This window comes from Papio anubis, chromosome 1 (genome assembly GCF_008728515.1).
Source record: "Papio anubis isolate 15944 chromosome 1, Panubis1.0, whole genome shotgun sequence".
Taxonomy (NCBI): domain Eukaryota; kingdom Metazoa; phylum Chordata; class Mammalia; order Primates; family Cercopithecidae; genus Papio; species Papio anubis.
In genome coordinates this window covers 99,590,314-99,617,859 of record NC_044976.1, presented here as the reverse complement: position 1 = coordinate 99,617,859, position 27,546 = coordinate 99,590,314, and the positions used below count along the sequence as shown (strand labels likewise).

General features: G+C 38.7%; 2 protein-coding genes across 21 annotated transcripts in view; one reads left to right on the top strand and one right to left on the bottom strand.

Annotated features, from left to right (window-relative positions):
• SLC30A7 (solute carrier family 30 member 7) overlaps window positions 1-3,294 on the bottom strand; it is a 90,769-nt gene extending 87,475 nt beyond the window's left edge. For 4 of the 6 annotated variants that reach the window (XR_004176515.1, XR_004176516.1, XM_009213823.4 and 1 more), the window contains exons 1-2: window positions 3,024-3,293; window positions 2,695-2,796 (exon numbers count right to left, since the gene is read on the bottom strand). Coding sequence is in view for 3 of the 6 variants with exons in the window: in XM_009213823.4 (XP_009212087.1) it covers window positions 2,695-2,796; window positions 3,024-3,103 (182 nt within the window). In the remaining 3 variants the exon portion in view is untranslated. Of the gene's footprint in view, window positions 1-2,694; window positions 2,797-3,023 lie in introns of all 6 variants that reach the window. The other 2 variants (XR_004176517.1, XM_003892275.5) reach the window with 2 other exon arrangements.
• Window positions 3,295-3,367: 73 nt separating this feature from the next.
• EXTL2 (exostosin like glycosyltransferase 2) lies at window positions 3,368-26,667 on the top strand. Of its 15 annotated transcripts, XM_021921342.2 has the most exons (9): window positions 3,374-4,048; window positions 4,594-4,747; window positions 9,843-9,917; window positions 10,580-10,655; window positions 15,895-16,050; window positions 21,137-21,564; window positions 22,183-22,253; window positions 24,602-24,659; window positions 24,779-26,667. In XM_021921342.2, the coding sequence occupies exons 5-9, from the start codon at window positions 16,031-16,033 to the stop codon at window positions 24,811-24,813; spliced, it is 612 nt and encodes a 203-aa protein (XP_021777034.1). In that variant the 5' UTR covers window positions 3,374-4,048; window positions 4,594-4,747; window positions 9,843-9,917; window positions 10,580-10,655; window positions 15,895-16,030; the 3' UTR covers window positions 24,814-26,667. The 15 variants fall into 15 exon arrangements, with proteins under 15 accessions (XP_017800653.2, XP_021777034.1, XP_021777006.1 ...); XM_021921314.2 differs by having other exon boundaries at window positions 22,186-22,253; window positions 24,602-26,667; XM_021921308.2 differs by having other exon boundaries at window positions 24,602-26,667.
• The last annotated feature ends 879 nt before the right edge of the window (window positions 26,668-27,546 follow it).

Genomic DNA, 27,546 nt, shown 5'->3' with positions numbered 1-27,546 from the left:
AACTTAACCCTAGATGATACAAAACCACATTCTTACACTATGTTACCTTGATATTAGTCAGTTACTCAACAATAAATTAGTAAATGAAAAATAAAATACTAGAAGGAAGCGAAAAATCACATACAGAATTTCTACCATATTCCTCCCAATTTCTAAGAGTGACAGAATGTAATGTAATGCTTTGTCATTGCTGTTTTTCCTTAACAGGGGTAGTTACCATTTTTAGTATAGGTAATGTAATTCCATACATTAATCATTCCCTCATTCTTTCATTTAACAAATACGTATTAAGCATCCACTATGTTCTATGTACTGAAGTGCCTGCATAAGATAGAAAAGATCCGTACGTTGATACAGTTTACATTCTAGTGGGAAGGTGAAAGGTAGCAGATATTTATTGAGGGGGAAAAACATACAACAATTACCTATTCTTCCACTGAACATACCTACTCATCATCAAAAATATAAATCAACTATAAGTTCTTCCTTTAAAATGAAGGCTCTGAAAAAGAACCAGAACAATTTAACATTTGTTAAAATTAGATCAACTGTTTCTATGAACCTTTATTTGTGAAGTGAGTGTTTTATTCATGTTTTAGTCCTCTATGGGAAAAATGAGTTTTGGAAGAAATTTAATCAAGGAACTGAAAAGCTAATTGAACCTACGGGAACATAGATAATCTTCTGGTCATGTAAAGAAATTATTGATCAGTCAACAAACGGAACTAAAAATTTTGGTGTCTAAATAAAAAACACAGAAAGCCAGATTATTAAAAGGCCAGAGAAATGTCTAAATCTGCCCAAATGTCAATAAGAAAAGATCTGTATTAAAAATTAATATTTAAGAATATTTGGTTGTAGATATGGAGGTTAACATAAATGGGCATGAGATGACGGATACGTGCTAAATGATCTAAGTACAGCACACGCTGGAGCTAGATTTCAAATCTAGCTAGAAGACATAATACAATGAAAAGTAGTATAAGCTGTACCAGTAAAGAAGAGCAAGTCACCTAAGGGTAAAAGAACAAGTCACCTACAACTGATGTTTTTGTTATGCACTGATGCATAGTGACTTAAAAAATAACGGTTTTAGTAATCTCCCCAATAGATCTCTACAGATCAGAAGAGTTACTATATACTTAACTTTCCATGAAAGGTGGTTTAGGAACTTCAAGTATGAATCTCTTGAATCAGATATTTCACCGAGTGACTTATGCAATGGAAAGCCATAGTGAAACATTTCAATAGAAACTATCTGTAGCAAAATATGCATATATAAGTTATGATACACTCTTGATACAATCAGCACCTATGCCAAAATTATGGCATAATTTAGGAAGAGAAAAATGTAAAATATACTGTAATACATATTTATGATAAAGTGTGATTATTCAAGTACAAGTGCTTTCAACTTCTACAGTATATTAAAGTGTGTTAATATTATGGGATTAAAGAATTAATCTATGATGGGGTATCCTTGAAATAAATACATATGATTCCCAAAGGATTCAAAATGGTTATTACATATATTAAGATATCATTGTGCCAATATGCCTTTATACACAACTGTTGACTAAACCAATAACCTTCATAATCTGCTGGTTATTGAGTATTTTTTGTAGAGCTGAATTGATGGTTGAATTGAAAGAAGCCCACGCATTACATAAAAGTATACATGTCACAAAACCTGGTGATATTACCTGTCAATGTTTGATCTCAACAGAAGATCAAGGACAGCAATTTTCTCTGAAAATGGGTCTTAAAGAACAGAGACTAAGTCTACTTAACAAATAGAAAACAGGTTATTTCTAGAGTCCAAGATTTAGTACAGGGAACTCAACAACATCCTGAAGCTTTATGTACAATTCTGAGTACTGGCTTTCTTCAGAGTTTTGAACGAGTATGGGATCTAAAGACAGAATTAGTACACCTAGGAATGTGACAGTCTCATTGTCAGCAGAACAACTTCATAAGACCTTAAGTTACTCAACAGCAAATACCTGAATAATAGTAACTTCACTGCCATAGACTTACACACTAGATTTTCCTCCTCCTAAGGATGTTTCAAAAACAAAAAGGAAAAACCCTCAAAGGTGCCACCAAAACCCAAGAAATGTTGTTTCTAGAAAACTATATGGGATTTTTACATCGCAGTTAATACTAGAGGAAAATCATGAGACAGTTTCGGCATTAAAGAGAGAAGAGAATGACACATATTTCTCTGGATATCCCTTTATAAAACCTCCCATTCCCAGCCCCAATAACAAACTAAGTAGAACATCTCAAATATACTCTCGGAATCTTAAGGGTGAAATCCAAATGCCACTCCCCCCTGAGAGAGGCAGCAAACAAGTTTCTCCCAATTCCAACAAAGTGGGTAAAGCTAAGGCCTGCAATTAGAAATGAAGGATTCTGTCCGTCTGCTAAAATAAGGAGGGGGCTTGTCAGTCTTGCCTGATGGAACCGGAGGGGAGGGTGACAACAGAGGTTGCACAGGATAGGCCTCAGATCTTACTCAAGAACTGTAGCCCTACCAGATTGGTGCGGGCATGGGAAAACAACTCAGCAGCAGAGGTAGATAATGACGGTAGGACCTGAACCTCCTGGTGAGGAGCTACGTGGCATTAAGCAAACAGTGTTTCGTCTCCCTCACACCCTGTTTCCGCCCAAACCATTTTCCCCTTTGGTTACCAGTTGCTCCAGATGCCGTAGAGTAGTTCCACAAAAGCGAAAGAGAGGTTCAGGCACAGGAAGAAAAACAGGTTCCGGGACGTCTTGTCGGACAGGATAGACCTGGGAATGATACACGTGGAAAAGAGCCGGGAGAGTTAAGGAGGTGCCCGGACCCCGAGGCCGGGTACCCCTTTCAAGTTCCTCCCAGTTCACATGCTCCTTTCCTCACAGCTGGGGGTTGACGGGGAGTTTCCGACGCTCCCTCCCTGGACCTCGGGCCATCCTGAGGTCTGGGCCTTCTCCCTTTCTGCCGGACACCCCCTCCCCGCAAACACAGCACCCCGCACCTAAACCAGCCCGAGATCTTGCCGAACAGATTGAACTTGGGTGGTTTGTATTCATCGTCCTTGATGGACAGGGGCAACATCTTCTCTGCCCGGCGAAGAGCCGGGTCTACTCCCCTCTAGAAGTGGCTCCGTGGGGCGATGGCAGTGATAGTAGTGACGCCTCAAACGGGAATCCCCAGCGCTTGTCCGGGGCCGCGCGCCGCTGCGAGACACAGACAGACACAGACACACACCCGGGAATTCGCTTACTTCCGGCCCGGGCCGCGCAACGCGTCCTGGGACGGGAAAGGAGGGAGGGCAGTCGCGGGCGGGGCCTGCGCGACGGAGGGCGGGGCTTGCTGCGGGGGCAGGGTGGGAACGGTGCTGGAGCTGTTGGAGGAACGCCAGGAGGTGGCAACTACGAGGGGGTGTGAGGGGCTGACCTGGGGTAGAGTCCTGCCACCCGGACTCAGGAAGAAAATCCTGAGGTGGCGACCTGCAGACTGGGCTGTCAGGAGATGGAGAGCCCGCTCACGCCCACCCGACCGCCTACTACCAGTGTTCCCGGATGCATGGGCTCCAGCCCCTGCCCTTTCGCCATTTCCTCCCAACTGGCATTAAATCCCGGTGTAGTAGTTATCAGTGATTAAGAGTCTAGGCAGCCACGTGTTCTATTGCCGCCAGTCCGCAGGACACGCAAGTGATCGTTTTGCTGCGTTAACTCTATGGGCGCCCAAATCTTAGGAATCCATTCCACGCCACCCCGAAGACAGCGCTTGACCCTTCTGGACTGCCACGCAGGAGGCAATCAATGTTTTTCTTTCTTTGCTTATTTTTTTAAGAGACAGGGTCTCGCCCTGTTACCCAGGCTGGAGCACAATGGCAGGATCAAGGCTCACTACAGCCTGGAACTCCCGGGCGCAGGTAATCCTCCTCAGCCTCGGGAGTAGCTGAGACCCCAGGCGCGCGCCACCACGCCTGGCATCAATCAATGTCTTTCAAAACAAAGGCTGTTAAACGTGTTATAGAAAAGAAGCTGTTTAATGGTAGGTCCTACCAGACGTGTTTGTTTTATTTTTAGATTTGGTTAATGCATTGTTTCCCGTAAAATCGCAACCCACGGAAACCCGAAACTCTAGAATTCGTGCAGGTCCCTTTCGCTTCCAGGTCATCCTCGGGGCAACGGCCGCCGCTCTATCTTGTCAGAACTTCCAGGCCCAGTTTCAGCAACGTGCAGGCAGAAGCTGGCGCCTCGGTGGGATGCGAGGGCGTGCGGAGTGCGGGAAGGAGAGCCCCACTGGCCTTTCCAGGGCACCCGCGGTGGATGGGAGCGCTCCTTCGGGCGCCTTTCCGGGAAGTTGTTTGGCTGAGGGCAGGTGGTCCGTCACGTGAATGATTAAAAGTTGTTACCTTGGAGAAGGAATGAGGGAAAGGATTGGCTTTCGGAGGTGGGCTGGAAACTACAAAACCGAGCTTCTTGGGAATGCCTTTTAGGCTAACAGGAAGTGGAGCGTCACCGAAAGGGAGGGGCGGCCACTCGGGGACTGTCCCCTGCTCCAGGCGCTCACTTTGCGGGCGGCGCTTTTTCCAGGTTGTTAATCCAGCGAATGGGGAAGGATAGATGCACGCTGCTTGGTTTAGGGGGGAAAAAAAAAATGAGCGAACGATACGCCCCTTCCGTTTTGTGATAACCAAGCTGCAAGGAAATAAATCGGCTGGCCTTACTGCAATCTACTGCACTCGAGGTAAGGAGACACAGCAAAATGCTCCAGTGTTAATGGTTTGTTTTTTGTTTTTTTTTTTTTGCAGTGAGGATATATGCATGTTTTGCTCTCGTTCTTGAAACTTTGTGTGTGTGTATGGGGTAGTAATTCTGTAGTTTTGTTTTTGAAAATATGTACTTATTCTACAATTTTGAAAAATGTTAATGTTAATTAAAACTGTGTAAAAACAGCTAGATTTCAGAAGTAAGTTCTGGGAAGAGCAATTTGTCTTTGCTTTTATTAGCATATATTTCATTCTTTTAATTTAAATGTAGAAATATTTAAAATTAGTAGCATTTACTCTTTTTTTGGAAGGAAGTTTTTGTATTAGCAGTAGAGCGTGAATTTTACTCCACTGCACTGCTGAGGAAAAATTAATTAGGTGCAAACTGGATAGTTTAAAGATAAATAATTCTGTGGTAATTGGATTTTTCTCTAAAACGCCCTTATTCAATATGCTTTAACTTGGGGTAAAGAGCAGGAAGTAATAGATGTAATTAAATTTTAGCAACTGATTTCCAGCATAATCCTAACTCATCAAGGTCAGCTGCATTTTGAACTTTTTTGTATTCTGCCTTTGAAAATAAGTCCTATATTTTATACTGTGTTGCTACAAATCAGAAATTGCTTAACTAGTTTATGAAGAAACCTACATTACCCGTTTTCAAATAGTTTTGAAACGGATACGAGAAATTGAAGTTTAATTTCAGTTACATCAGTTTCCAGAGACTCCCAATTCCCCCACTCCCCACCCCCAAAGATATATGATAGGTATTTCCATGAGGACCTTCTCCTTTCAAAAAGTGACAGTGATGTCTTCACATCTTCCAGTCTTGAAGAGCATAATGACCAAATTTAAAACTAAAGACATTTTATTTGCAATATAAAAGTGTGGGTGGACACTATTTAAATCAGGAAAAGTTCTCTGAGTGAAAAACGTTAGGCTGTCTCTCACTTCTTCTGTCATTGTGAAATAATGTTTGTCCCACATATGTTAACCTGTCTTTGTTGTCATATCAAATTTGTTTCTTTCACTCATTCAACAGTCATTTAATGAATGTCTTCTATGTGCCACGCTCCGTGCTGGGCACTGGGGATACACAGCCAGATAAATTGAAAGTTATTTCCCTGGAGGAATTTTATGGAGAGAAGTTGTGAAGAGAGGGGGGTTGTAACAGGCAAATCAGTCCAGTATTTTAGAACTCTGTGATGTTTAAAATTTATACAAGGGATGTCCTTGGAGCAGTGTGGAGGGACAGCTATCACTAATGTGGAGGGACAGCTATCACTAAGTCTTTCTATATATACCAAGCCATTCCTTTTGCCCTTTCAATATGTTGTATTGGAAAATCAAAAATGATTCTTCCACTCTGTTCAAATGGTCAGTATCTTGCAAGTCACCAATCAGAATTCTTAATTCCTTTGTATGTTACAAGATTAAATAGGTTTATAAGATCATGACATACATATACTATTGAATGTTTTTAAACTAAAAAATGGATTTCTACCCTGAACTTTTAAATACGTTTTTATATCATCTCCTACCAACTAATTGCATTGGGTTAGCTATGCAGACTCTATGGGTGGAAAAACCCCAGCTGCTCAGACATGTGATTAAGGATTCTGAGAAATGACAACAGAGGGAATTAAGGGGCAGAAGCTCATCCCAGTCATGGTTCCAACTCCTTTTGGGCAATGGTCAGCAAGGAATAGGAAAGATGCTATCTGTCATTCCTCAGTAATCAACCCTGGCATTTGTCTGCAACCCTATTTGACCCTTTTAGATGCTTCAGATTGAGTGCCCTGGGAACTGTTAGTGAAGAAAGAGTTGTAAACGTACATAAGAATACAAATTCATATAAATCTAGAAATTGGATAAAAGTACAAATTGCTAACATGTTCAGATGTTTTGCTCCATGGCATACATCCTCTGGTTTCAAATGTGTAACATTAGATAGTTGGGATCGTGTGCATTTATTTTGCTTCCAGATCCTTGTATTAGGGTTCTCTAGAGGGACAGAACTAATAGGATAGATGTGTATATGAAAGTGAATTTATTAAAAAGAACTACTCAAACGATCACAACATGAAGTCCTACAATAGGCCATCTGCAAGTTGAGGAGCAAGAAAGCCAGTAGTGGCTCAATCAGAGTCCCAAAACCTCAAAGGTAGGAAAGCCGACAGTGCAGCCTTCAGTCTGTGGCCAAAGGCCTGAGAGCCCCTGACAAATGACTTGTGTAAGTCCAATAGTCCAAAAGTCAAAGAACTTGGAGTCCGATGTTCGAGGGCAAGAAGCATCCGGTACAGGAGAAAGATGAAGCCCAAAAACTCAGCAAGTCAGCTTCTCCTGCCTTCTTTTGCCTGCTTTTCCTAGCCATGCTGGCAGCCAATTGGATGGTGCCCACCCACATTGTGAGTGGGTCTTCCTGAGAGTGGGTCTTCCTCTCCTAATCCACTGACTCAAATGTTAATCTCTGCTGGCAACACCAAGAAACACCCAAATACACCTATAAACAATACTTTGCATCTTTTAATTCAATGAAGTTGACAATACTAACCTTTACAAGTCCATCCCTTGTCAACTTGAACCCATACACATTTCTCGAAATCATACCTAATCTCCAAATAAATGAAACTGCCTTTGCAAAAATTGTAACTGAGGAAATTATGACAGTGAAAGATATCAAACCTAACCAACTCCATCTTGCTTCTAACCTCTAAACTGTCCTTGTCCATTCCTGAACATAAGCCAAACTAGCCTTGGGAAGGAATTTAGTTTATAGTTTAAATAATAGCCCTTCCCCAAAGCTAAACTGTTCTTGTAAAATGATTGAAAGGCTACCAGGCACCAAGTTAGGATGAGAGGGGCTGGAATTCTAACTATTACCAGCCATTATTCCAGAGGTCATAAGATTTGCAACTTTTCCAGTTACTCTTGAATATAACATCACTATTGTGAACCTAAGATTGGCCTTTTGAGATATCTTTTCAGGTTTTTGAATTTCTGATAACTGGATGGCCCCACCTGGACCTGCCAATCAGTTCCGTGGACCCCACCCTGGAGCTGACTCAGCATAAAAGGACAGCTTCAACTCCCTAAGATTTCATCCATGAGTCAACCAATCAGCATTCCCAACTCACTGACCCCCCTACCCAACAGATTATCCTTAAAAACTCTGATCCCTGAGTTTTTCAGGAGGCTGATTTGAGTAACACTAAAACTCTGGTCTCCTGCATAACTGGCTCTGCATAGATTATTCTTTCTCTTTTGCATTTCCCCTGTCTTGATAAATTCGTTCTGTCTAGGCAGCAGGCAAGGTGAACCCTTACATGGTTACATAAAAACAACAATACAGTCATAATTATACCTAACAATACAGCTATCCTTTATACAACTGGAAGCATACTAATCCTTAACCTAAATGCTATTACATAAAGTTAACAACACTTAAATGCTGATATGATGTCAATAAATGTCACATGATACAGGAAAAAGAGGGGAAATAAAGATATATTCTTAGTACAAGTGTATACATTTATAAACGTATTCTTAACAAAATAAGGAGGAAAACTCATGACAATTACAGTCCTAGTTTCTGCAGCTGGTCATGTGGTCATAGCTGGTATTCATCACTACCTTCTTCTACCCATTCTATATTCCCTTTGCTTTCAGCGAGCACCTCAGCAGCTCATAGTTTTTTACCTGGTGAAGTAAGTTGGTACTGCAGAGAGTAGGGCATTGCTATAAAAATACCCCAAAATATGGAAGAGACTTTGGAATTGGGTAAAGGGTAGAGGATGGAAAAGTTTGGAGAGCTCAGAAGACAGGAAGATGTGGGAAAGTTTGGAACTTCCTGGAGACTTGTTGAATGGTTTTGACCAAAATGCTGATAGTGATATGGACAGTGAAGTCCAGGCTGATGTGGTCTCAGATGGAGATGAGGAACTTATTGGGAACTGGAGCAAAGGTCACTCTTGTTATGCTTTAGCATAGCAGACAGGCTGGTGGCATTTTGCTCCTGCCCTAGAGATCGGTGGAACTTTGAACTTGAGAGAGATGATCTGAATTTGGAACTTATGTTTAAAAGGGAAGCAGAGCATAAAAGTTAGGAAAATTTGCAACCTGACTATATGATAGAAAAGAAAAACCCATTTTCTGGGGTGGAATTCAAACCAGCTGCAGAAATTTGCATAAGTAATGAGGAGCCTAAAGTTAATCACCAAGACAATGGGGAAAATGTCTCCAGAGCATGTCAGAGACCTTCACAGCAATTTCTCCCATCACAGACCCAGAGGTGTAGGAGGGAAAAATGTTTTCATGGACTGGGCCCAGGGCCCGCTCCTGCTCTGTGCAGCCTTGGGACTTGGTGCCCTGCATCTCAGCCGTGGCTAAAAGGGACCAACATACAGCTCAGGACATTACTTCAGAGGGTGCAAGCCCCAAGCCTTGGCAGCTTATACATGGTGTTGAGCCTGTGGGTGCACAGAAGTCAAGAATTAAGGTTTAGGAACCTCTGCCTACATTTCAGAGGATGTATGGAAATGCCTGGATGTCCAGGCAGAAGTTTGCTGCAGGGGTAGAGCCCTCATGGAGAACCTCTGCTAGGGCAGTGTGGAAGGGAAATGTGGGGTTGGAGCCCCCACATAAAGTCCCCACTGGAGCATTGCCTAGTGGAGCTGTGAGAACAGGGCAACCATCTTCCAGACCCCAGAATGGTAGATCACAGACAGCTTGTACTGTGTGCCTGGAAAAGCCACAGACACTCAAATGCCAGCCCATGGAAGCAGCCAGGAGGGGGGCTGTACCCTGAAAAGCCACAGGATAGAGCTTCCCAAGACCCTGAGCACCCACCTCTTGCATCAGCATGCTCTAGATGTGAGACACAGAGTCAAAGGAGATTATTTAAGAACCTTAAGATTTAATGACCACCCCACTGGATTTTGGACTTGCATGGGGCCTGTAGGCCCCCCCCCCCTTTTTTTTGGCCTATTTCTCCCATTTGGAATGGGAATATTTTTCCAGTGCCTATACCCCCACTGTATCTTTGAAGGAACTAACTTGCTTTTGATTTTACAGGCTCCTAAGCAGAAGGGACTTGCCTTGCCTCAGAAGAGACTTTGGACTTGGACTTTTGGGTTAATGCTGGAATGAGTTAAGACTTTGGGGAACTGTTGGGAAGGCATGATTGTGTTTTGAAATGAAATTTGGGAAGGGCTGGGGTAGAATGATATGGTTAGGCTGTGTCCCCACCCAAATCTCATTTTGAATTGTAATCCCCATAATCCCCACTTGTTGTGTGAGGGACCCAGTGGGAGGTGATAAGATGATGGGGGCAGTTTCTCCCATGCTGTTCTTGTGATAGTGAGTGAGTTCTCACAAGATCTGATGGTGGCAGTTTTTTCCTGTGCTTACTCACTCTCTCCTGCCCCCTTGCAAAGAAGGTACCTGCTTCACCTTCCATGATGATCATAAGAGGCCTCCATAGCCATGTGGAACTATGAGTCAATTAAACCTCTTTCCTTTATAAATTACCCAGGCTGGGGTATTTCTTTGTAGCAGTGTGAAAACAGACTAATACAACCCTCAACAGAAAGATGAAAACCAAAATATAGCACCAACCTCACTGGAAGTCATCATCTACCTCATTGCCTAAATATAATTTTTAAAAGACAGAATAACAAGTTTTAATTTCTAAAATAACTCAAGTCTTATGGACAATGGCATTGAAAGCACTGTTTTTTGTTTTGTTTTGTTTTGTTTTAATTTCCTGCTGACAGAAACATCACAGAAAATTCTTTGATTTCTCTTAATAGTGACCAGAGAGCCTGCTTCTATCAGTCACTGAAGACATAAGGAATTTTTTTTTAAATTAAACTTCAACACAATGAGGTAGGTACCAATATTTTTTGGCTTTTGTTTAATTGTTGTAAAATACATATAACATAAAATTTATCATCTTAATGGGTTTTAAGTATATAGTTTAGTAGTGTTAACTGTTTTCACATTGTTGTGCAACTGATCTCTGGAACTTTTTTGTCTTGTAAAACTGAAACTTTATACCCACTGAAAAATAACTGTCCATTTCTTCCTACTCCCAGCCCCTGGCAACTGCCATTCTTTCTGTTTCTATAAATTTGACTTTCCTAGGTACTTCATAATAAATGGAATCATACAGTATTTGTCTTTTTGTGACTGCTTATTTCAATTAACATAATGTCTTCAAGATTCATCTATGTTGTGGCATATATCAGAATTCCCTAATTTGTAAAAACAGAATAATAATACTCTTTTATGCCTATGTGTCACATTTTCTGAATGTATTATTCGTTCATCTGTCACTTGACCATTAGGTGGCTTCTACCTTTTGGCTTTTACAAATAAGGCCACAATGAACATGGGTGAAATACTAGTACTTTGTCTGAGAAAAATTATTTCCTCTAGAGTTGGTTTTATTTCTTTGGAAACAATAGTTCTTAGTTAAGCCAAAATCTTAGAAAATACTGAGAGACCTCTCTTAGGTCCATTGAAATAGTAGTCCAGGTTACAGAATGAAGTCAGTACCTATAGAGTTGAATATTCTTGTAGACCAGAACAAAGCTGGAAATAGAGACTATTCAGAAGACATAGAAAATACCATGTGGCTCAAGTGAGAGAGTCGAGCGTTTGATTTGGACTTGCCATTCTTTCTGTGGCTCAGGAAAAATCATTTAATACTATATTCTCAATCTCAGATGTCCTATCTGCAAAATTTGAAACATCAATTTGAGGTAATCTATAACATGAAGCAGGGAGAGCTCTGACAACTTTCATTAGTAATGCTCAGCTTTGTGAGGGCAGGAATTGGTTCTGCTTCCTCACTACCATCCCTAGCACTTATAGTGCTGGGCACATGGTAAATACCTATAAATATTTGCTGGATATTTTGACCTTCCCCTAATAAAGTAAGAAAGTTCACATGAAGTGGCATTGCTTCCATCTTAGGTTCGATACCTAAAAATATTTATAAGCCATAATTCATCTGTATGAAATCCATTTCTCTTACAGAAGTGATTTTGGAAAGTGAGTTTATGGCTGAAAACCAATATTGGATAAAAGAGAAAGGGTTCTATAGAACAGAACAGGGATCTGTTGTCTGACAAAACAGAGATTCAAATGAAAATCTCCAGTATCCTGGAACGGTAAAAGTACAATATTTGCAGATGTACTTGGTTTCTTTTTGACCCATTTCTAGAACTAATTTTGCATGGCACTGTACTGAGCTAAAAATGCTTTTCTATTTCTAGGCTTTCCTCTTAGGATGCGTTGACTCCTTGGATCCTATGAGTCATGGATATGTTCTTCTTAGGAATAAGGCCACTCTTACTCCTGCCCTAATATATGTCCATGGAATTGGTCATCTCCAAACATCATCATCATCATCAATAGCTATAATTAATTGACTATTCCAGGAGATAGGTGCAAAGCTAGAAAGAACTTTTATCTAGCATAATTCAGACCTGCACAGTTTGAAAGTAGAAAGGGCCTCATTGTCTACCTCAGTAGCAAATAGCTGGATTGAAGGAAGCAAGTGGTGCTTTAAAATAACTTTATGCATAATATTTATGTTATTTCCCTGTAAATAAGTGATAACAAAGCAAACTCTAGTTCATTGATAATAACTACCTGAAGCATTGTTGAGAAGGAATAAGATCCTTTGTATAGAAAAGGGGAAGAGGAAAACTAGAAAATGGTAGGACGGATGAGCAGCTTTTGCAGTGCATAGGAGCTTAGGATTGAGGAGGGAAATAGAAACACAGGTACTTAGTGTCTGATATCCCATTTTCAGTGCTGCCCTTGTTGTTCATTCTAGCCTGATTTACCTGTTAAGAAATGGCTTACTCAACCTGGTTGCCAGAAGGAAGACTTGATATTTAATGTAATCAGCACAGAGATGCTTTCCTCACAGCTTGCAGTGCTAAATGACCTATTGCAGCAACATCATTCTATTTAAGATATTGAAGTTCGTGTAGCTACTTCTTAATCTTTTAGCAATTGTTTCAGAACTGTAGTCTAACAAGTGTAATAAGGGCAGGAGTAGGCCTTCTAAATAACAAAGTTGAAATTGGCTATCAACAATCATATATATGTATAGCCAGTTCTATTGTCAATAGAAAAGATGGATCACTTCCACCCTAATAACTAGTCTGTAACACAGTTGATTCAGATTGTAGTCATCTAAATGATCCATTCGTATCACTGGAATTGGCCATAAACACAAGATCACAAGATGAATCTGTGACACTACATGGACTCTTTTATTATTATAAATCTATTCCTATTCCTGCCTTTACTACTATATTTATTATTAACACAAACTAATTTAAATTATGTTGTTTTAGACTTGTGAAAAAAGTAACAGGAGTTAAGAAGAACCTTGTAAGAATAGAAGAGCTCCTTAGGAAAAAGGGAGGGGAAATCATTTAGGAAGGAGAGCATGAACTGGTAGAAAATGAGAAAAGCTGTATGACATTTCTAAAACAACAATGAAAAGAATGACTTTCCTGAATGTGGATAAAAACCTTACGTCAAAAACTCTTCCCAGAATCTTATATAGCACCTGGAAAAGACTTGTGAAGAAAAGTGACCTTTCATGTACCATTTCTGGCATTTTGTATTTTGCAATGAAATAAATTCTAGTTTATGCTGCTTATAATTTTAATGGAAGAAGCTTACCATGGGCAATATTGATTGAGTTGTGTGGTGTTCTGACTTAGTTTTCTTTTTCTGCCAATTGTCATGACGTCTGTAGTTTTTGTCACTTTCTGAACCCAAACTAAATTTTCTTTTCTCAACCAAGTAAGACATTTTCTGTGTGCTTAAATCATGTATGCTGCCTGCCGGATTAAGTAATATAACTTCTGGTTATCATGACCTGCTAAACTTCCTTGGGGAAATTCACAATGATGATATTATTCATCAGATGATGCTTTTCCACCAAGGCAAATCACTCATTCACCAAGAGCTTTCATAGAAACAGGGATGTTCAAATATATTTTAATGCAGAATATCTTTGAAAAGATGTGAAAAAAATCAGAAATCTGATACATCTTTTGTTTATCAAGTGACTTAGCCACAGAACTGCACGTAGAAAGGGGGCCCGTGTGGTCTGTGTTTGAGGTCACATTTCATGACACGCTCTTCTAGTCACCAGATAGGTGATGACCCAGCTTTTCTATGTAGGGAACAGTTGCTTTGGTACTGTCTAGTCTTAACTGAGCCTTAATTTGTATTTAATCTGAGTTTATTCTGTTAATGTTTCAGGCATTCATTGACATTTTGGACAATTTAGACATAAATTCCCTCATTTAAATCAACTATCGTGTTGTGAGCACTTAGTCAAAAAATGGGCCAGACACTGTTCTGGATTGTAAAGAATGACAGAAACTTCCCTCAAGATACGTTAAGACTGAAAACAAAAACAGACAAAGAACAGTCAATAGTTGAAATACCTGAAAACAAGAACTAGAAACACAGTGATCAGAGTTCACTGGAATACTCAGGGTGGAGAGTGGTGAGGGAAACATAGGAGACGTGATATTTGAAAGAGATTTGAGGGGTAGGGAGTAGGAGTTTGTCAGATAGAGAGAGAGAAGGACTTTGAAGTAGAGAAAATAGCATGTACCAATACACGGAGTCGTGGACCGGTTCACTGTATGTGGGTACCATTGAGGGGAAATGTCTTTTTGGAATATGGCACCACATGCCCCTTTGCCTCAGTTTAAACAGTGTTGGTTATCTGCATGCCGTAAACCTGGTCAGAAACTGTTCATTGTTTGTAGAACTGTCTCTTCCAACTTTCTTCTTGCATCCTCTTACGTGCATCAGCCCAGGTTCTGCATTGGCCTCTGTATTCCACCTTGGAATGATTTTATCTCTTGGCAGCTGAGGCCCCTTTTCTGAGCATCTATATTCTATATTCATCAGTTTATAGGCAAGTAAATATTCTGGAAGATGAGCCAGAGGAGAAACAATCTGGACAGTGTGAGGCAAATATAGTGAAATGGCAGAATAGTTATCTTTCTTCTACCATCTGTGGCATCAAAATGAAAATGACAGCTTCTCATTGTACAACACCACATTGCTCATTGCTTTTCTACCTTATGAGTCAGAGAACATAATCTTTGTTCACGCTGTGCACTGGCATATTTGTTTTCAACTTCTCTCTGGATAATTATTGCTTTCCAGTCTGAAGGAACTAGCCTTGAGAAAAGAATCCTTCAACAGTGTTTCTTCTAGGGAACTTTGATAGATTATGTAGTAAGGAACTCTATAGCACATCTTTGGAAATTCAAATTGCCTGGTCCATTTAAAGACATCCATGACAGAATTTGTACTGTTATTTAATAGACTATGTATTATTTACTTTCTTATTCTATGTCCACATTTAAGAAAATTACTTATAATTTCAAATAATGCTCTTTCAAAAGCTACTTCAGTTCTCATATATTTAAATATTACTGACATAATGACCCAGCAATTCTACTCTTAGGTAAGCACCTAAGAGGAATGAAACCATATGTTCGCACAAAAACTTGTACATGGATGTTCATAGCAGCATTATTCAGAATGGCCAATATGTGGAAACAATTCAAACATCCATTAACTGATGAATGAAGAAAATGTGGTCTATCCATAGAATGGAATGTTACTTGGCAACAAAAAAAATGAGGTACTGATATATGCCTCATGATATATACAGCATGGATGAACCTCAAAAACATTATGCTAAGTGAAAGAAGCCAGATACAATGGTCATATATTCTATGATTCCATTCATATGAAATATCCAGAATGGGCAAATCCACTGAGACGGAAAGTAAATTAGTGGTTTTCTGGGGCTAGGATGGAGGTCAGGGGTTAACGGAAGTGAAAATGGGGAGTGACTGCTAATGGGTCTGGGATTTCTTTCTGGGGCATTGAAAATGTTTTAAAATTAAATTGTGGTGATGGTTGCAAAACTCTGTGATTATATTAAAAGCTACTGAACTGTATACTTTAAATGGGTAAATGTAAATGGGTATGTGATCTCCTTAAAGCTACTAAAAAAAACTCCAACATAACAAGTATAAATTTTTGTATTATTTTGCAGGTACCTTAGTGACAGTCTTGCTTATTAATTTTTTGACACATCCGTGCAGAATTTACCATAACCTAGTGGAAAGAGTTGTGGACTGTGCCATCAGGAGGTTTAGAGTCTTCCACTGGTTCTGCTGCTGATTAGCCACATGCAACTGCATGACCTTGGGCAAGTTCCTTATCCCTGGACCTTGAGTTCTTTATCTGTGAAACAAGGAAACTGGTTAAGGAGGGCTCTGAAGTCCCTTTCAGCTCTCTGAGTTTCTGTGTTTGTGCAATAAGTCATATAATTATGTAATTATTGGGACAGTAGTTTTTAGTTGGTTTGTTGTGTTTTTTTTGTTTTTTGTTTTTTGTTTTTTTATGAGGTGGGGTCTCACTCTGTCCCCCAGGCAGGAGTGAAGTGGTGCAATCGCAGCTCACTGCAGCAACCTCAACCTCTTGGCGCCAGCTATCCTCCTGCCTCAGCCTCCTGAGTAGCTGGGACTATAGGCATGCACCACTACCAATGACTGATTTTTTAATTTATTTGTAGGGATGGGGTCTCAAGACATTGCCCAGGCTGGTCTCAAGCTCTGGGGCTCAGGCAGTATCCTGCCTTTTCCCCCATAAGTGCTGGGATTACAGATGTGAGCCATCATGCTTGGCCTACTGGGGCAGTTTTAGAGACAGGGCTTTGCCCTTTATTGTTTGAGTATAACTAATAGCAGTAGGATTTTCAGAAGCCACCTCTCTAGTAGTCCTCCTCATGATATTTAAGTGTGTTTTATTAGGCAACCTATATGTAGATCAGGGTTTCTCAGCCTTGGCATTGTTGCCATGTTAGGTCAGATAATTCTTTGCCATGGGGGGCTGTCCTATGCATTGTAGGATATTTAGCAGCATCCCCAACATCTACTCACTAGATAGCAATAGTATCTCCCCTCCAGTTGTGACAATCAGAGATATCTCCGGACTTTGCCAAATATCCCCTGGAAGACAAAATCATCCGTGGTTGAAAACCCTTTGTATCCCCAACAGCGGTCCCCAACCTTTCTGACACCAGGGACCTGTTTTGTGGAAGACAATTTTTCCATGGACGGGTGGTGGGGAATGGTTTTGGGATAAACTGTTCCACTTCAGATCATCAAGCATTAAATTCTCATAAGGAGCATGCAGCCTAGATCCCTCACATGCACAGTTCACAATAGGGTTTGCACTCCTGTGAGAATCTAATGCCGATCTGGCGGGAGGTGGAGCTCAAATGGTAATGCTTGCTTACCCATTGCTCACCTCCTGCTGTGCCACCAAGTTCCTAACAGGCTGCGGACCAGTAGTGGTGTGTAGCCTGGGAATTGGAGACCTCTGGTGTAGAAGACGCTAAGTAACAATGTATCAAAATAACTAAAAGGATGTGTTCTCTACCTATAAAGAACTAATGAATTAACGTGCAGAAAATATCATTGGGGGAAATCTTGGATTTTTTTAGTTGATAAGGAGAAGAGGAAGGATTTTTGTTTTAAGTTATATTTACTGTAGTCATGGAGATGGGAGAAGGACAGAAAGGGAATAGACTAAGAGCTGTCAGATCCTTTTTGGAATGAGGCAGGGTGTCAGCAAATATATACGGACATAAAAAAGGAAAAACCAAAACCTAAAGGGAAAGTTTAGGAATTGAGGGCAAGAGAACTGAGAGGTGCTGATGTTTACTTCTTAGTTCTTCCCAAGTCCGATCTAGGTCATCCAGATGTGTTTTTTCTCATATCTCTCATTCAGAGCTCAAAGCTGCAAATTAGATGATAGGTTCTTTCTCTAAAAGAAGAACAGAAGAACACTAAAAACTGAGATACGTATAGCCAAAAAGTCATCATTATTCTCCAAATTGTACTGAAGCTCTTTCTAATGGGCCTACAATGGAGTTCTAGATCTCAGCTATTCTTAAAGTACAGTGTGCCACTTACACTACTGTCTATGAAGTCCTTGCTCTTCGTACTTTACTATGCAAACTAAAAAAATTTACATAATTTTATTGGGCTGCATTATTTAATAAATACCACCTGAAATATTTACACTATGTTTCTAAAGACATAAATTATTCATATCTCCTGAAACCTTTCTGATACAGGTAAAATTGGGGGATTAGAAGCTATCTGGAAGGAACTGTCTATGACGGAGACAGGGGATAAACTCCTACTTAAAAGAATACATGAGAGGGAAGCAGTCACTCATGAGTGTCTTCAACAGTGTATATTTATAGTAAGCTATAGTAATTAATCTTATTACTTTTTCTAGATTAAAACTGCTAGATGGTGTCTAGAGATCAGAAACACTTCTATGTAAGTTTTAAAATATGCTATTCCTACTCAGCTGCAGAAAATGAATATAAAGATCTTAATCATGGCATACTGTAATACAGTTAGTCAAAGTGACTCTTTACTCTCAGTTCTTATAACTGGTCATTTTTATGTAGAACTGAAAATATGTGTTATGGGACCTACTTTTCATACAGTATTAAAAGGATTTTCAAGGACTTTGAACCAAGGTTATTAATTCATAATGATTTGTCTTTGACCACATTAATGGTACATGTTGTTTTAGTAAGAGCGTACATAAAATGAAAATATGGTACACTAAAGCTTTCAGTTACTATCCTTGTAAAATAATCATAGAAAAGCTGAAGTTACCTTGAAAATAATTTATTTTATTTATACCTTAAGAGTGAGCCCATGATAGAAGCAGAAACACAAAATTGCTCTTTTTAATAGAACAAGCTGCAGAGAAAGTCCAGGAGAGATACCCTTGAAAGCACTCTCAAAAGCTTACTCTAAAGGTGACATTACTTTTCAAATCTGGACTGTTGAAAAGTGAGAGCTGCTGAATGGCAATGATCTTCTCCTCGTCCTTGTGAACAAGCTCTTCTTTGCTTGCATATGCCTGAGCATGCTGTCCCGTCATGGAGAGTATGCCCTTGTCCTTCTTGAAATTCTCTATTCTTCATTCTCATAAACTTCAAAGGAAGATGTTAAAGACATGGCATATATGATCTCTCTATGTCCTTGAACTATAGAGAGGAAACTTTCTACAATTATGAAACGCACCTCACAACATGAAACAAGCTTACAGGAATATGATGGTCACTAACCCAACCACTGCCAAGTCTCCTCAGTGAAAAAGAAAATGTTGAATAGGTATCATTAGGAAAGTAAAATGAGATTTAGTTTGGAACAGAATATTCCAAAACTATTCTATTCTATTCCAAACTAAATGTAGACTACAGTCTTAGAATTGCCTATGGAATGATGGCCTAGCTTCAGTTGCCTAACTTTAGCCGCGAGACATGAAATCAAGAGCTTAGATGTTACTGTGTAAGTATACATACAGTTCACTTTTCCAAGAAGAGGGGGAGTACCAAAAATAAAATGTACAGAGGCAGTGTTATACCGAAAAGAAGAGTAACAGTAGCTCTTTGCAGTTAGTATACTTTAGCTGTGGTTAGCAGTGAGAAGTCTTTTCCAGCTGTCTTACATGTGTCAGTATTAAGCAATAGATGAGAGGAACTGTTTATCATATAGCCTAAGAAGAGAAATTGTACTAGAAGTGGGGATGAAAAGGGATAGACTATGGGTTAATTAAGATCACCAAGAATAACATCTCATCTATTCTTTCTCAGAGGTCTATTTTTTTCTTAAAGGTGCTTTAAATATGTTGTTTAGAAACTCCTGATTGGTTTTTGTTTCCAGTCTTTCTTTTCTTCAGTAAATTTCTTTGAATAGTTCATTTTCCTCACTTCTGGCTTTGCCCTTGAATAGAGTAGTAAAATAGATCCATGATAGGCTGAAATGGCTTGAAGACTCAGTTGCCAAAGTACAAAACAAGGACCATACCTAAAATGCTTCTGGTAGCCTGTGGAAGAGTAAGTAGCCTGGAATCAGATGCAGAAATAGCAGAAGATTGAAAAACAGAAATAATTGAAAGCCAACAGTACTACAGTAGGAGTCAGCAAGCATGGAAATGAAATGTTATTGGAATCCAGGGAATAAGAGTTTTAGGCATCTATAAAACTGTCTATGAGATTTAACCTTTTCTCATATAAGCGAGGGATTTGATTCCACAAAATTTTTTGACAGTGGATAGCTAGACTGTACTTATCCATTTGTCCACTACTGTTCTATGACTATCTCTGGAAGACCCTTTAGGTACAATAAGGAAGATGGGAGAGTACATAGCTGATAATACCTTGTGATTTGTACTGTGAGAAAGGGAGTTGTGGAAGCTCAAAGACTGTGCCTCAGTTCAACCTGGATGTAAAGCCAGGCAATACACCCCCAAGCCCATGAACAACCTGGGCTCTGGGGGCAGATTTTCCTGTTCGAAATCCTAGCACTAGTACTGAAATTACTTGGTAATCTTGGGAAGGTCATTTGATCTCTGTAAGTATCTAAACTATTAAATGGGAATCACAATAATAAGTAATAAATTAGATCCAAGAGCCCTCCAATGGCTTCTCTTCTGGCGTAGAGTAAAATCTAGACTCTTTAATGAGGGTCAGAGGTCCCACATAATCTGGCCTTTGGTTATTCTGATCTATTCTCTTTATAAACAGATTCTCTTCATACCCACTACCCCAGATTATCTTTTGAATTTGTTTATTGTGTTACCTGTTTCTCCCTATCATCTCCTCTGCTACTAACAGCAGACACCTTTTCTATGTCATTAATTGCTGTATCCACAGAACCTGAAACAGTGGCGGCAGAAAGTAAGTGCTTAGTAACTATCTGTTGAATGAATAAGTACATACTGTGGTAGATGAAGCACATAGTACAGGGCCTAATAAGTAATAAACCTACCATAATTGTTTGCTGCCTCGTGTATTATGGCCTGTATGATTTTGTTTGGGAAAAAGTCTGCTACTACAGAAGTGTAGATTTGAAATTAATATATTACTAAGGGAAATAAAATTCCAGTTGAAAAATAATCTCAGTTCTGGAGATTTAGTGATAAAATGATGGCAAATTTTTAAATGCTTAATTTTTCCAATTTCATATGTATAGCATCTTCTGTCTGCAACTGCATAACAAGCAGGGCAAGAAGGCAGGAAGTATTAAACTGGTTTTTAAAAATCTCTTAGGCCAAATTACCTTATTGAGGAGGAAGGGAGAACTGAATCTGAATCAACTGAAGTAAGATTGGTATCTTTCCTCATTGGAAAAAAACATGAAAACACAGGGACTAGTAAGAATGCTAACATTTGTATGTTGTTTCCATTTCTACTCTAGGTGTTGCCACATCTGCAAACTTCCTGGGAGAGTAATGGGGATTCGAGTGCTTCGATTCTCTTTGGTGGTCATCCTCGTATTATTACTGGTAGCTGGTGCTTTGACTGCCTTGCTTCCCAGTGTCAAAGAAGACAAGATGCTCATGTTGCGTAGGGAAATAAAATCCCAGGGCAAGTCCACCATGGACTCCTTTACTCTCATAATGCAGACGTACAACAGAACAGATCTCTTATTGAAACTTTTAAATCATTATCAGGCTGTACCAAATCTGCACAAAGTGATTGTGGTATGGAACAATATTGGAGAGAAGGCACCAGATGAATTATGGAATTCTCTAGGGCCCCACCCTATCCCTGTGATCTTCAAACAACAGACAGCAAACAGGATGAGAAATCGACTCCAGGTCTTTCCTGAACTGGAAACCAGTGGTGAGTTGCGGTGGGGTTCTCAGCCTGGAAGGGCTGCCGCTATCCAGAGCTGGGACGGGCATGTGAATTTCTGGCCTTCTGCTTGTCTTAACTGTCCGGAGAAAAATGAAGGAAGTTAGTTCTAAGAAAGCACTTTGGAAAGCTTGAGGGACAATTTCCAAGATGTCAAGAAGTGGTTTCCTGGCGAAGAGGTTAATATTGTAATAAAGGATATGCTATAATTACATATTATTGCATTACAGTTGATAGTAAGATGCCATTTAGCTTATGCTTAATATATTTTTTTGACACTCCTCTTTTCCTCCCATTCCTGAAAGTTTCATGAGGTTGCAATTTGCTTAAAAGAATCTTGACTTTATTTATTTATAGGCCCAATAGTTTCTAGGATGATGGATGATAACTACTTGATTATTTTCCCTTCAGGCAATTATACAATCAGTTTTGATACCAAAAATTTTTTTTCTACTGGACAAATCTCCCCAAGAATACATTGCTTATTTACTTATTGGGGGTCAGAAAAGACTTCATTTGAATGATATATGTAGACACTATCGTATTTTACTACTTTTGTTTTCATTTCCAAACTATTCAACTTAAATTTTTGTCCTTTCATTTTAGCAGTGTTGATGGTAGATGATGACACACTCATCAGCACCCCAGACCTTGCTTTTGCTTTCTCAGTTTGGCAGGTAATGTTGCTGTCTCCTTTATGAAACCGTCTTTATAAGATCTTGACTAGTACTTAACCAGGGCAACATGGTTAATATAGAAGTTATCTAAAATATTTTAGATAATATTTATCTAAAAGATGGATGAATTTGTTATAGGCTAATCAAGATTTCCTGAGCTTAGTTCAGCCAACCTGAAAGTTATGGTATCTTTTATCTAGATTTAATTTATATTTTGGTATACTGGGGAAAAGAGCTAGAACTGCCTTCCAGAGAACAATGGGGAAATGACGTGGTCCAGCAAAAGCTGGAATGAGGAGATATTTTGCCCAGACCACAGACATGTGTCTCAAATGATAAGTATATTTCTATATTAATATTGTATGTAACTTTTTGTAAAAGGAAGTATTTGTTACCTCCACAAAATTTAATCCTGGTTCTGAGAGCATTGTTTAGAAATTTTGCAGTAATAATTTTCCATGTACCATTGTGGTAGGAGGGATTTGTTTTGTTTTGTTTTGTTTTTTCCTAAATCCTAGCTTGAATAAGCAGGCATAAATTGCTCAGTATCCTATAAAAGCAGTTCTCTCCTATTGAATATGTGTTAGTAATAGCTCACTTTTACAAGTTGCACTACCATTACCTGAAACCAGAACTGCATAGACATACTTGGAAGCTGTGTCCAATAATTAAACACTGTGCTACCCAGTAAATGATCTCATTTACACCATGGTAACTTTAAATTAGCTTCTTGGGATATAACAGCATTAGATATTAATGGTAAGTGATCACAATACTCAACAGATATCAGCATTTTTAAAACTTCAGTTTTTAATGCCTAGTGTGCTGATCAACAAATTGAAATTTTTTTCATATCAACAGTTTTGTTTTTTTTTTCCAGCGCTGTAAATGAAAGCTTCTTGGGGAAAAAGTTCTAATGTAATACTTCAACTATGAGATTTCTATTGATGCTTAAAAATCAATTTGCCCGAAATGTAAAAATGGAGGCAGAATATGGGGACTGTGGTTAATTGGAACCAACTGAGTAAACTATAAATTAAAGATATATAAATATGATTTCAGGTTTTATTTATAAAAATATCAAAAACAATTTCAATCCATTGACCAACTTAAATTCAGTCCAACCCAAACCCTGCATAATGTAATGATCTGAGGTTTGTGTATAAGCAAGCAAGATTAGAGTAGGCATTCATCTGTGTCTTTGTATTTGCCCATTACCTCTGCTTTTAGTGTTTTCCCTTTTCCGCCTCTAGCCAACTGTGAAATTTCTTTCATTCTCCTAGATTGTGTAAATAGCACATCTTCTCTGAAGCCTCCTAGCCTTTATCCCCCATCCCCTGACCTTGCCCTTTGCCTCCCAGCAACACAGTTGTCATTCTACCCTCAATGTTCCCATCGGATTTACCCAGCTGCACTTAACAACTTTCTCACAGTATTGTAATTCCTTGTTTGCATATCTGTATCATACCCCTCTACCCTCTCTAGACTGTAAGTGCTTTTAAATAGGATTTAACTCAGCCTCATTTGCTTTTGTGTGTGTGTGCGTCCCTGGTTCTGCATCTGTTCAATAAATGAATGAAATTCAAATTATTTATGAGAGCGAATGAAACTTTCAACCCTATAAGTTCTTGCCTCTTTCGCATGCTTTTGTCTTTTTCTTTTGTTTGCTGACTGTTGTTTTATTTTTAGTCATGCTCATCTACCATCTATCCTTTCATCAAAGATTCTGATGCATCTCTCTCACATATATAATATAAACATTTATTTTATATAGATACATATAAACATTTATTTATATTATCTCATTTTTTTGAAAAAGGAAACACCCAAGCTGAAATGGGATAAAATATAACATTGTTTAAAATCAACAGTAAGTTTTATGAACATCGAAATCAACATGAAAAAGAGATAGTCACACATGTAGATCGATAATTTTATATACTCCTAAGAGATTAGAACAAATTTTCAAAATGATCCCATTATCTCTTATCTCCTACAATAAATAGCATTCAGGCACTCAGCTTTTCTCGCGGCAGATTTTGAAGGATTGGACTCTTTGGTGACTGGAATTTGTTCATATCAGATAATGTTTGAATTAGGAGAACATTTGTAAGGGTAGAATATTTGTTTTCAGAGATATTTGGGTTGTGATGCAATTTGACGTGTAAACATATCAGAACACAGATTTATGAAGTTACCTGGAGCTAAATAAAACTGAAATGTAGAAACTAGGAATAAGGAAGAGTTGACAAATCAGTTTCATTCTCTCTGTAATAAATCATTGCCTTTTTGACTATATCTTCTCTAAAAATATGTGACACTTAATTGTTCTTTTTCCCTCTTTTCAGCAATTTCCTGATCAAATTGTAGGATTTGTTCCTAGAAAGCACGTCTCTACTTCATCAGGTATCTACAGTTATGGAGGTTTTGAAATGCAAGCACCAGGGTCTGGAAATGGTGACCAGTACTCTATGGTGCTGATTGGAGCCTCATTCTTCAATAGCAAATATCTTGAATTCTTTCAGAGGCAACCTGCAGCTGTCCATGCTTTGATAGATGATACTCAAAACTGTGATGATATTGCCATGAATTTTATCATTGCCAAGCATATTGGGAAGACTTCAGGGATATTTGTGAAGCCTGTAAACATGGACAATTTGGAAAAAGAAACCAACAGTGGCTATTCTGGAATGTGGCATCGAGCTGAGCATGCTCTGCAGAGGTCTTATTGTATAAATAAGCTTGTTAATATCTATGGCAGCATGCCCTTAAAATACTCCAACATTATGATTTCCCAATTTGGTTTTCCATATGCCAACTACAAAAGAAAAATATAAAAGTAAAACAAACAAAAACAAACCTGAAAACTGCTTGGCATTTGAGTAGCTTCTCCATGCTATGTATTTTTTTAAGCAACATCATGAACTTTTATCTACTCCAGAAGTCTCTACAATAGGAAAAAATGTGCAGTGCTTCTAGGATATAAAATTCACATTACTTTTGAAAGCCAAGAAGTTGGTCTTATCCAGTTAGGTCTTAGATGAAGAGTTTTCATCCAGGGATGTAACTCCTTGGTCAGTGATTTTATTGTTTACATCCTGAGACTGTTCTACAGTTTCTTTGACTCCTGGCATTTGCCTTAAGGACCTACAGCAAGCTGTTTCTAGGATCAGAAACTCAAGAGAGGCGTATCTCTGCTTTTTCACTAAAGGTCGATTGTTTTAATTTGAAGCCTGAAATGCCTCTTCAGCAAAAGCCTGTGGTATGGGGTAAAGCCATGTGAGAAGAGAATAGTCTCAGTCACATATGAGGAGGAAAATTTGCAGCTGCCAGTGCTTTCGTTGTGGCCCTGCCAACCAGCTCTTCCAGGACAAACTCAGTCCAGCATGGTTTTCATGTAACCATGAGTGCTTTTATCTTTGCGAAGTATTTTGTGACTGGGACAGTTAATTTTAGTAGCTGAAGAACGTCTAGTTGTTTGCTTGATTTTTGTGAACATTTACTGCATGGATCACAAAAAAATATACCCTGTATTTCTTATATGCAACTTACATGCAGCAAAGAGTAAATGTGTTACTAGATTCGGGTAGTGCATTTTGTCACTGAATCTGACCTTGAGAATGTACATTAATTCTTATATTTTACGTAATGTATGTGTTGTTTAAGAAATGTATAAAAAACCTTCTGAAAAAAATGAGTGAATAAGAACTAGCAGAAGTTAAAACCCTTTGCATCAAAAGATCTTTATTGTTAGAGCACTGGTTATCTTCTGGATACTAAAAAGTTGTATTACAAAGCCAAACACTTGCATTCACAACTTTAAAAAAAGAAGATCCAAGATACTATTCATAATGATGTAATTTCAACTATATACAAAGAGGAGAAAACAAGAACCCAGTCATAACAGAGGAATTCTATAGGGAGTCTGCATCAGTTCATTGTTAAGGTTGTCTACTCTCTGTTACGTGAATTAGCATCTGTGTTCCACCCATTGTCTGTGTTTAGTCCTTGTTCACTACTAGGGCAAGAAATTCTTAACTAGGCCTCTGTTTACCACCTTCTCTTTCTCCTCCTTTCCCTCTTCTTCCTCCTTCTCCTCTTCCTTCTTCTTATATAATGCCAGTATATTCTCAAAATTGCAAAGCTGTGAGAATATTAAAATAATCATGGCTAATGTTCCAATAATGAGGTCTTTGTGCATTTAGTTCAGTATATGATTTTTTTTTTTTACATTAAAGAGTATATGTATCTTAATGCAGTCAGATTGTAAAAAACAAAAACAAAGAAACTTAGAACCTTACTAAAAATCAATAATGTCAGTTATCTGTTTTGTCCAATATTGGTAGTACTTTTTTGCCTCTTATGATTCCTCTAGCAGATAAATAAAAAACTTTTGCCATCCATGTTTTCTGTGTTAACTAAGCAGACTCATGTTTTTGTGATTGGTGTTCTTACACATTTCTAGATATGATACTCTAATATTTTGCTGAGAATAAGCTAGAGACATTAGCCACATTACCCATGAAAAAATATTCCCAGATTTTATTTCCCATCTTGTGTCTTTAAACTTGTCTTAAGCATCACATAAGTTAATCATATCATGTTTTCAGATATTATAGAGCAAATACTATGAAACCAAAATGTAGTTCAGTCTACATTACAAAGACTGTTGCATTGTAGCTAGACTCCTATTAAAGCTGTCTTTCCCTGAACACCTCTTCTTCTTGCCTCAGATGATCCAGAGAAGAGATGCTCAGGCTTAAAACTTTGTAAGAGAAGCAGTGCAGCATAGCGGGTCAATTGTGCACACTTTGCCATTAGAATATTTGGGGTCAAATCCTTGCTAGACCTCATTTTCACTTAACTACTCAGTCTCCTTAACTGCAAAACGAGAATACAATCTGCCTGGGGTTTGTTTTAAGGAATAAAGGAGATAACTTGCATAAATATAGCACAGTGACTTGCCCATTTTAGATGTTCAATAAATGAAAGCTGTTGGGATGACAGTGTTATTGATAATAAGGACAGAATTAATCCTTCCACTCACCACCTAGTTGTTAGCAAGGCCCTGCATCCACCAGGTGAGACATTCAGGAATTTATTTACATTTAACTATGGGCAAGGAACCATGGCAATTTCATCTCCTTTTCTTTATTTATTTCAAATACTGTTTTTTTTTTTTTTTTTTTTGAGATGAAGTCTCGCTCTGTCAAATACAATTTTTCTTCTGATCAAAGCAGTATATATTTATTCTGGCAATTTTGGCATGTTCAGAAAAGTATAAAGAAGTAAT

What these genes read in the sequence shown, in the direction of transcription:
- EXTL2 (XM_021921308.2), top strand. Translation starts at nt 16,031, where the DNA reads ATGCAACTGCATGACCTTGG. An exon ending in ATGCAACTGCATGACCTTGG is followed by an intron (nt 16,051 to 21,136) that starts GCAAGTTCCTTA and finishes TTTCTACTCTAG; the next exon opens with GTGTTGCCACATCTGCAAAC. An exon ending in TTGCTTTCTCAGTTTGGCAG is followed by an intron (nt 22,254 to 24,601) that starts GTAATGTTGCTG and finishes CCCTCTTTTCAG; the next exon opens with CAATTTCCTGATCAAATTGT.